The following is an 8,919-nucleotide window of genomic DNA, read 5'->3' as shown; positions in this document are numbered from 1 at the left end:
TTTTTTTTTTTTTTTTGTCTTTTTGAGATGGGGTGTCATAGTGCCATTCAGGCTGGCCTTGAACTTAATTTGTAGCCCAGGCTTGGTCTCAAACTTGCAGTGATCCTCCTGCCTCAGCCTCCTGATTGCTGAGATTACAGGCATGTGCCACTATGCCTGGCTTGCTGAGGTTGATTTTAAACTGGGCTTAAGCAGCCCTTCCACGTCAGCCTTCCAAATGCTGGGGATGCAGGCCCTTGGCACCAACACCCCACAAGGGGAATCTTGATTTCAGATTGACTTTTATGTGTCCTGACTTCTGACTTTTTTTTCCTTATGTTGTAAATCAAAGGCCCCTGGCTTTATGGATTTGTTTTTTACAGTGGGTTTTTCTCCCTGATCAAGATCAGAGGGCACAGCTAATCCTCCCGCCCCCAATTCACGTTGACTACCGGGCGGCTTGCTTCTGTCATCGGAATCTCATCGAGATCGGCTACGTGTGCTCTGTGTGTCTATCCAGTAAGTCCCTGTGCCCTGCTGTTCCTTTTCTCCTGTGGGGGAGGGACAAAAGTGTCTCACTCTGTCCTTGTTTAAATTTGCAGTTTTCTGTAACTTCAGCCCCATCTGCACCACGTGTGAGTAAGTATCCCTCTGTGTGTGTGTGTGTGTGGCTGGCTGGCTGGCTGGCTGGCACTTCCTGGCGGAGGCCGCTGACTGTCTCTTCTGTTTCAGGACTGCCTTTAAGATTTCTCTCCCTCCTGTGCTGAAGGCCAAGAAGAAGAAACTGAAGTCATCTGTGTGACACAGCAGATTTCTTTTGAGGCTGTTTTGTCTTATTTTGGTACCGGGACTCAAACTCAGGACCTTGTGCTTGCCAGGCAGGTGCTTGCGCCTCTGAGCTACATCCCCGCCCCTTGAAGGCTGTTCTGACTAGAAAGCGTGTGGAAGAATCTTGGTAGGAAGACTGAAAAACCCAGCTCTGGGCAGGTTGGTTCTAGTACTGCGAGCGTCCATGGGAAATCGTCCACAGCAGCCCCCTGGGCCTGCGCTCCGCGTCCTGAAGTGTGCTCTGGCCCAGGGAGAGTGCAGGTCTGTGACTTCTTCAGTGTGCTCATTGGTCAAAGCCGGCGTGGAGACTGCCCTGGGCGGGGCCCTCTGCCCCACCGTGCGGCTCATGTGGCTCACCGTGATGCTGGAGCAGGCGCTAGAGGCAGGGCGGCCGGCCGAGCTGCAGCTGTAACCGCGGCAGAGTGCCAGGCAGGTTGCCTTTTCAGTGGTCAGTCGGAAATAATCCTTGAGCCTACTGGGGGTGGGGGGTGGGGGTGTTGTGAGCTCTGCAGGTATTTCTTCTCCTGTCTGAAAGTGCCAAGTGTCAGGTCTGTTCCTGAAATACTTTGTCCCCGAATAACTGCAGCCTGACTTCCAGTGTGTAAGGTGCGCCGGGGCCGCAGGCTGCTTGCAGATGTGCTTGGCTGTGGGCAGGGCGTACTTGTGAAAGGCAACAGTGGGTTCTGGGGGAGAATTCACCGGGGGAAGTGAACTCTGCGTTACCTGTTGTCTGCACGTGGAATCTTGTGTTTTTTTTAAAAAAAAAAATTAGGGGGAAAAACATTAATAGCTGGGCATAGTGTCTATCACCCGCCTGACATCCCCACAGTCTGGGAGGCTGAGGTAGGAGGATCACAGGTTCCAGCCCAGCCCTGGCAACTTAACTAGAACCTGTCAAAAATAAAAACTGAATCAGGCTGGGAATGTACCTCCATGCAGAGGCCCTCAGGCAATCCCCAGGACCCAATAATGCCCATTGATGAGCTCAATACTGAAACATACCTAAGTCCAAAAGAAATGTTATTTATGGGACTGGAGAGATGGCTCAGTGGTCTAAAGCACCTACTTGGAACAAGCTTGGCAAAGCAGGGACCGTGGTTCTAATCCCCCAGCACCACATGCCAGCCAGCCCTGCCCCCTGGTGGGCTGAGCTGGCCACACACACACAATAAATAAATGTAAAATAAATAAATAAAATACGCTTTAAAAAAAAAAAAAAAGACTTCATGAGGATCTTTAAAAAAAATGTTATAAGTTCAACAATAAAAAATATTTTTCTATGTAATAACTTGAGATATTTCCCTAAATATTTTGATTCACTGATTTTCCTAGATTTCTTTAGGGGGTTGTTTTCTAAGACAGGGTCTCACTATGTAGTTGAGGCTAGCTTTGAATTCACTGGAGCTCATGCTGGTTTCAAACTCCTGGTGATCCTCTTGCCTCAGCCTCTTGAGAGCTGGGATCCCAGGTGTGCACCACCTTGCCTGGCATTCCTAGAAATCACCGAGCATCTCTTTAAGTTCTTAGAGAAAAAGTTTAAGGAATTATGGCAGATTTGGAGTTTCTTGAAAGTATACTGACAAAAACCATTTATGTACAAATTTGTGAGGAAATAGATTTGAAAACTCTAGACTATCTCTTGTTTTTTGAGACAGGGTCTTGCTATGTAGTCCAGCCTGGCCTTTTTTTTTTTTTTTGTGGAACCGGGGATTGAACTCAGGCTCTTGCACTTGCCAGGGAAGCGCTTATTCCACTGAGCCATCTCCCCAGCTCCAGCCTGGCCTTGACCTGCACAGATCTTCCGCCTCCCAAGTGCTGAGGTTGCAGGTGTGCACCCTCATGGCCCACTAAGACGATATCTGAAGCTGAGTCTTTAGTTGGTAATTTTGTATTTGCATTGGTAATTTCAGATAGGTTTTAAATTTTGCTTTAAGGTTTTGTAAATAAATAGATTTTGATAATCATTTTGCTAATATTTGTTAGTCCTTGGGTTTAAGATCAGTTTGTCAGGGGCCGGGAGATGGCTCAGTGGAATAAGTGCTTCCCTGGCAAGTGCAAGAGCCTGAGTTCAATCCCCGGTTCCGAAAAAAAAAAAAAAAGATCAAGATCAGTTTGTCTTTCAAAAATAAGATTTAATATTTCATAGACTAAACATAATTGAGGGGCTGGAGAGATGGCTCAGTGGTCTAAAGCACCTACTTGGAACAAGATTGGCAAAACATCAGGGACCGTGGTTCAATCCCCCAGCACCACATGCCAGCCAGCCCCGCCCCCTGGTGGGCTGAGCTGGCCACACACACACACACACTAAATAAATGTTAATAAATAAATAAATAAATGCATACTGCTTTAAAAAAAATAAAGTGTTGTTTAAAAAAAACATAATTGAAATCATTATACTAAAATAATCATTATTTTAGTCTAGAGCTAAAAGATGCATAATTTCAAATAAGTGAAGAAGGCTTGGTTATTTCCTCACTTGAAATTTTGTATACTTGCTTAGTTCTGCTTGTCTTAAATGTCATGTTTATTTTATATAAGTTTGTTTAATAAAATATTTACATTTTCATAGTTGAATTACTTCCTCTTATTGTTTATGTTCATTCAACTCTTCAAATGGATTTGTTTACTTGTCAAGTTTTAAATTTCAAGTCTTAGGGGCTGGGGAGATGGCTTAGTGGAGTAAGCGCTTCCCTGGCAAGCGCAAGGAACTGGAACTGAGTTCAATCCCTGGTTCCGCAAAAAAAAAAAAAAAATTCAAGTCTTGCCACAGTTTACACAAAAATACTATTACAAAAGCCATATTACAATATACTGGTATGAAGGGGTTGATGTAATTTATTTTATTTATTTATTTATTTTTTTTTGTGGAACCAGGGATTGAACTCAGGTCCTTGCGCTTGCCAGGGAAGTGCTTATTCCACTGAACCATCTCCCCGGCCCCATGATGTGATTTATTTCTTATTTTTTGTAGTATTTGGAATCAGTCCCAGAGCCTTCCTATTAAGCTGTATCCCCAACCCTGTCTCCCTCTTTGTCTTTCTAGGTAGGGCTGAAACTTTTGGAACCTTCCTGCCTCTGCCTCCTAAATCCTGAATTATAATTGTGTGCCACTCATTCTGATTTAGTACAACAAGGTTTCTGAGTGTAAAAGTATTAAAGGAAGATTTGATGTTTGCCTGTATTTTATGGCAGGAGCAAAACTGGTTAACATCTGTATTACTTGGCGTTTTCATTGGAGAAAGACAGCTGGTTTTAACACCAGAAAAGTGGGCTATGTTACTGTGCTGCGGTAGCCGACGCGGGGCCGTCCGCTGACCCTTCACCGCCTGAAGTTACACTTTCACAGGCTCCTCACGGCTGGCGGGATGAGGTGCAGGCCGGCCTTCCCGGCTGACCTCAGATTCACAGCAGTCCTCCTGCCTCAGCCTTTCGATAGTGTATAGGTAAGCATGTATAATCCAGCCAGGTGTGGTGGTAGATGTCTGTAACTCTAGCCTGGGAGGCTGAGGCACGAGGAGCCCATGACTTAGAGGCCAGTCTGGGCTATATAGAAGACCCTGCTCAACAATTTTTTGAAAAGCATCATTCAGTGTCTTTTACTGTATTCACAGATAGGTGCAACAGGGCCGGTGAGATAGCTCAGCAGACTAAGCACCTGCTTAGGCAAGCACAGGGACCAGGTGTTGATCCCTGGCACCATGTGCCATGCTGGCCCCACCCCAGGCACACAGAGTGGGTGACCAAGTCTGGGCGTAGTGGTGCATGCCTGTAATCCCAGTGCTGGGGAGGCTGAAAACAGAATCACTAGGTGTAGTGAGACCCTGTATTTAAAAAATAAATAACCATCACCGATTTTTAGTTCTAGAACTTTCCATCACCCCCAAAGGAAATCCCATTTCTTCTTTCCCGACAACCATGAATTCACTTCTTATCTTAGGGCCTTGCTTTTTCTAGACATTTGGTGTACATGGAATCACACAGCGTAGCAGTGGGCGTGCCTTCATCCATATTACACGTTCAGCGTTGGTGCTGCTGTCCTTCCGGCAGATCTTTGGAACTAAGTTGTTCACGTGTCCCACACAGCCTTGGCCGGGGTGACCAAAGCAGACCACTGCTCCACGCCGGCCCCTCCAGGTCCCAGCTCATTCTGCTGGCCTAGAGGACATTTCTCACGGAGGTAAATGTGGACTTCATCTTGGAGAGAGCAAGATAAGCCTCAAAACCAGAGCCCCCCAAGGCCAACTCGGCTCCTCACGGAAGCCTTTTTTTCCCTGTCATCATTTTATTTTATTCATTTCATTTCAAGCTCAGCAGATGAAAGCACTTGCTTAGGCAGACGCAGGGGCCGGGGTTCAGTCCCCGGCCTGCCGTGCCGGCCCTGGCCCCGGGGTACGCTGAGACGCGGACTGAGACTGGGCGTAGCAGGGCACCTGTAATCCCAGTGCTCGGACGGCTGAACACTGGAGAATCACTAGGAGTCTGATCTACGCAGTGAGACCCTGTAGAGCCTGTACTAAAGATATAAAAAAGGTAAAAACAAACATGAAGATACAACAATACACATGGTACATATTTCTAAACAGCAAATTAGCAATGGTTGTTATATTGCGTGTTTTTATCATCAGATCTGTACAGAAGCCTTGCTGTGTGTGCTTTTTGCCTCCTGGTACTGGGAACTGAACTGAGAACCTTTGCACTGAGCTACACGAGCAGGTCCCGGTTAGCTACAGAAAGTTCTGCTTCAGAAGGATTTATCTCCCAAGCTTTTTTTTTTTTGCGGCACAGGGGATTGAACTCAGGACCTTGCGCTTGCCAGGCAAGTGCTTATTCTACTGAGCCATCTCCCCGGTCCTCCCAAGCTTTAATTTATAGTTTTATTTTCCCGAAGACAGTTGGGGAAACACAGTGACAGCCTGCTTCTTACTTACGTTCTGCTGGGCTGTATTCCTGGATACCAAGAGATGCCAACCCTTCCCAGATTCTTAGTGAGGGCAAGGACAGGATGGAATCTCACACCAATGTTATGACCACAACAAATGATGGTTTTACACATAAGAAAAGAGGGGCTGGGGAGATGGCTCAGTGGACTAAGCACTTCTCTGGCAAGCACAAAGGCATGAGTTCAATCCCCGGTTCTGCCAAAAAAAAAAAGACAAGACTGAGTTTAGTGTAAGACCTTGGACAACCTCATCTTTCAGAATATTAGGCTGTCTAATCAATTAATATATATTTTTTGTGAGACAGGGTCTCCACCTGCAGTTTCAGCTGGTCTTGAACTCACTATGTGGCCCGGACTGGCCTCAAACTCATGGCAATCCTGCCTCAGCCTTCCAAGCGCTAGGATTACAGGTGTGTGCCACCACGCCTGGTATGATCAATGATTAACTAGCTGAACATTTTGGGAGTAATGTATCTGCTCCTCTCCCCGTCCCACATGGGAGGGCTGTTCTTATTTCCTTTTCAGAGAAAGGAACTGACCTTTGCAGAAGCGTTTTGCCCAAAATCACCAAAGAAAGTACAGGGGGTGGGATCCAAAACCCAGCTGCCCAACCCTAGAGCCCAAGGTCTGGGTCCCAAACTATAATAAAGTGCTGCCAGACCCCGAGGCAAGAAAACACCTTCGGATCCTTCTGCACCTGTCCTATTGCTGGCCGAGCCCTGTACACCCCACCCTTGTGCTGGAGCTCAAAGCCTTGCACATTCGAGGCAAGTGGTCCGTCGCTGAGCTATGCTCCTGGCCCTTTTTGAGACCCAAAAGGATAGGGTCTCGTTAAATTGTGCAGAGCGACCTCAAATTTGCCATCTGCCTGCCTCAGCCTCCTGAGTAGATGGGATCACTACCCTGAATCTAGCTCTTACTCGAATCCTTTTATTGGATCTGTTTCGGAGTGGTGAAAGCTTGTGCGTTACACACTCTTTAAGAAGGATTTTTTTTTTGGGGGGGGCAGGAGGGCTGGCTCAGGCTGCCTTAAGGGCTGGACTGGTAAGGCACGGGGAGCTGAAGCTTGAACAACTGAGCTGACCCACAAGGCCCCTGTACGCTAAAAACAAACAAACAAACAAACAAACAAACAAACAAACAAACAAAAAACTGGGAGAATGGTAAGGACCCCAACACGGCTGCACAGTTACAGCCCTGCAGCCTCACCTCCTCTTATGTCCATTCCCTGTGAGCCCCCATAAAAGTCGAGCTTACTTAGCAGCAAACCCTCTCACCTTGTTAGAAACCTGCAGGCTGGCTCTTCCGCCGTGTCGCGTTAACTCCAGGGCGGGCGAAAGCTTCACTTTTGGAGCCAAACGCAGACTCCGCTTGTTCAACATTCTTTCGAGAAAGGAATCACAAGAAACAAGACAGGACGGGTGGGTGGGGCCGGGATGTTCCAATCCGGCCTGGGGGCGGACTTTCTTGAGGATAGACCAATCGTGGTGCGCGTCTAGCTTGGCTGTCGGCCGATTGGTGGTTGCCATAGCCGCGGGAGTTCGTTTGGCAAGATGGCCGCCGCGGGGCTGCTGCTGCTGGATTTTGCTTTCCGGGCCTTTCGTGGCTTCTAGGGCGCGCGCGGTCGGCGGCATGGGCTTTCTGCCGCCGATTCCTCTCCTGCCGGCCCTCCTTCTGCTGGGCTTCCTGGGGCTGCTGCGGGGAGACCTGGGTGTGTACTACAGGGCGGGGACCTGGCTCGGAGGGACCTCCCAGTCCCCGGAAGCCTCGACAGCCGGAGGCCGCCACACGCACCTTGGGCTGACTCCTCCCTGCTCTTTCTTCTCTCTTAGTTTTCATCCCTCCCTTTATCCGAATGTCCGGCCCTAAGATTAGGGCGTTTCTAGTCGGAGACACGGAGAATGTGACTGTGTCCCTGGCCCAGCTGCAGGTCGAGGCAGGTAAGACTCCACCCTTCTTGTGGGGGCGACCTGGGGCCTCCTGGACCTCAGCAAAGCAGAGATGGGGAGGAAGCTGTGTGTGTGTGTGTGTATGTGTGTGTGTTCCCAAGAGGACTTGCGAGAGAGCTTTTGTTGAGCTACCCCATGTGCTTCGCATGTACCATCTTATTTTTCTAACAATTATATGCTTCCCTCCCCTTTGACAGATGAAGGAACTCAAGTTCAGCGTGGTTGTCCCTTGCCCAGTGTCACGCAGCTTGCATAGCCAGTCTGACTCTGGTGCACTCCTTCACTGCGGGACACCGTTCTTTTTTTTAGTTTTTTGAGACAGGGTCTTCCTGTGTAGCCAGGCTGGCCTGGAACTCACTGTGAAAAATATATACGACCTGAGGAGAAACCAGAGTGTGGCCTGGAACTCACTGTGTATCCTGTGCTGCCTCCAACTGCTCGCGATCCTCCTGCCTCTGCCTCTGCTTGCTGGGATTAGAGGGTGTGCCGCCACGCCCAGCCAGACACGGCTGTGTTGCATCTCATCTTCTCTCTTTAGGCATACTTCCGGTTCCCGCTTGTGGACTGCCGAGCAATGAGACAGGAGATTGGAGTGTGACTGCGACCCCCAGTTTGGTAAGGCCAGAAGTAAATCTGCTGTCTCTAGAGCTTTCTGCCTACTGTGGTTTGACCCCTGGCAGCTTTCTTAGTGTTTAGAGCTGCCCCGAAATTGTGGGATGTCACTATAGACCCTCCTTCAGCCCACCACGTCCAATCTCAATCCCCGACCCCCTCCCGGGGCACACCGGGGTTTGAACCCTGTCCTCTAGGATTCTGCCTCTAGGATTAGGGGTCCTTGAACACATTTTAAGGGATCTGTGAACCATATGAGACTGGGCCTCAGATTTTGTCTTTCTCCATCTATCTCCCTCTCTGTGTTCAATTCCAGGCCCTACCACATGCTAGACAACTGCTCTGTTTCTGAGCTACATCCTCAGCCTTCTAAAAGTTATTTATTTTGAGTTAGGGTCTTGCTAAGATGCTAAATTGTCAGGCTTTGCTTGGATTTGTGACCTTCCTGCTTCAGCCTCCCAGCATACTGGGAGTACAGGAATGATCCATCATCCCCTGCCCATGTGTGCTTTTCTGATGAGTGGGCTACCGGCTTCTATCAAATTATCAAATAGGTCTACGTCTAAAAGCTACTGATCTTGGGCTGGTGAGATGGCTCAGTGGTGTAAA

General features: G+C 48.4%; 2 protein-coding genes across 2 annotated transcripts in view; both read left to right on the top strand.

The window, feature by feature from the left end:
* Gtf2h3 (general transcription factor IIH subunit 3) overlaps window positions 1-1,829 on the top strand; it is an 8,121-nt gene extending 6,292 nt beyond the window's left edge. The window contains exons 7-9 of the mRNA XM_023720645.1: window positions 363-498; window positions 582-618; window positions 712-1,829. Coding sequence (XP_023576413.1) covers window positions 363-498; window positions 582-618; window positions 712-781 — 243 coding nt within the window. The 3' untranslated portion in view covers window positions 782-1,829. The remainder of the gene's footprint in view (window positions 1-362; window positions 499-581; window positions 619-711) is intronic.
* A 5,442-nt stretch (window positions 1,830-7,271) lies between these two features.
* Tctn2 (tectonic family member 2) overlaps window positions 7,272-8,919 on the top strand; it is a 20,283-nt gene continuing 18,635 nt past the window's right edge. Inside the window, exons 1-3 of the mRNA XM_004635869.2 lie at window positions 7,272-7,460; window positions 7,582-7,689; window positions 8,237-8,313. Coding sequence (XP_004635926.1) covers window positions 7,382-7,460; window positions 7,582-7,689; window positions 8,237-8,313 — 264 coding nt within the window. The 5' untranslated portion in view covers window positions 7,272-7,381. The remainder of the gene's footprint in view (window positions 7,461-7,581; window positions 7,690-8,236; window positions 8,314-8,919) is intronic.

This window comes from Octodon degus, unplaced genomic scaffold, assembly GCF_000260255.1.
Source record: "Octodon degus isolate 3935 unplaced genomic scaffold, OctDeg1.0 scaffold00076, whole genome shotgun sequence".
In the NCBI taxonomy this organism is placed as follows: domain Eukaryota; kingdom Metazoa; phylum Chordata; class Mammalia; order Rodentia; family Octodontidae; genus Octodon; species Octodon degus.
Note: the sequence above shows the minus strand (reverse complement) of the source record. Positions and strands in the feature narration are given on the sequence as shown.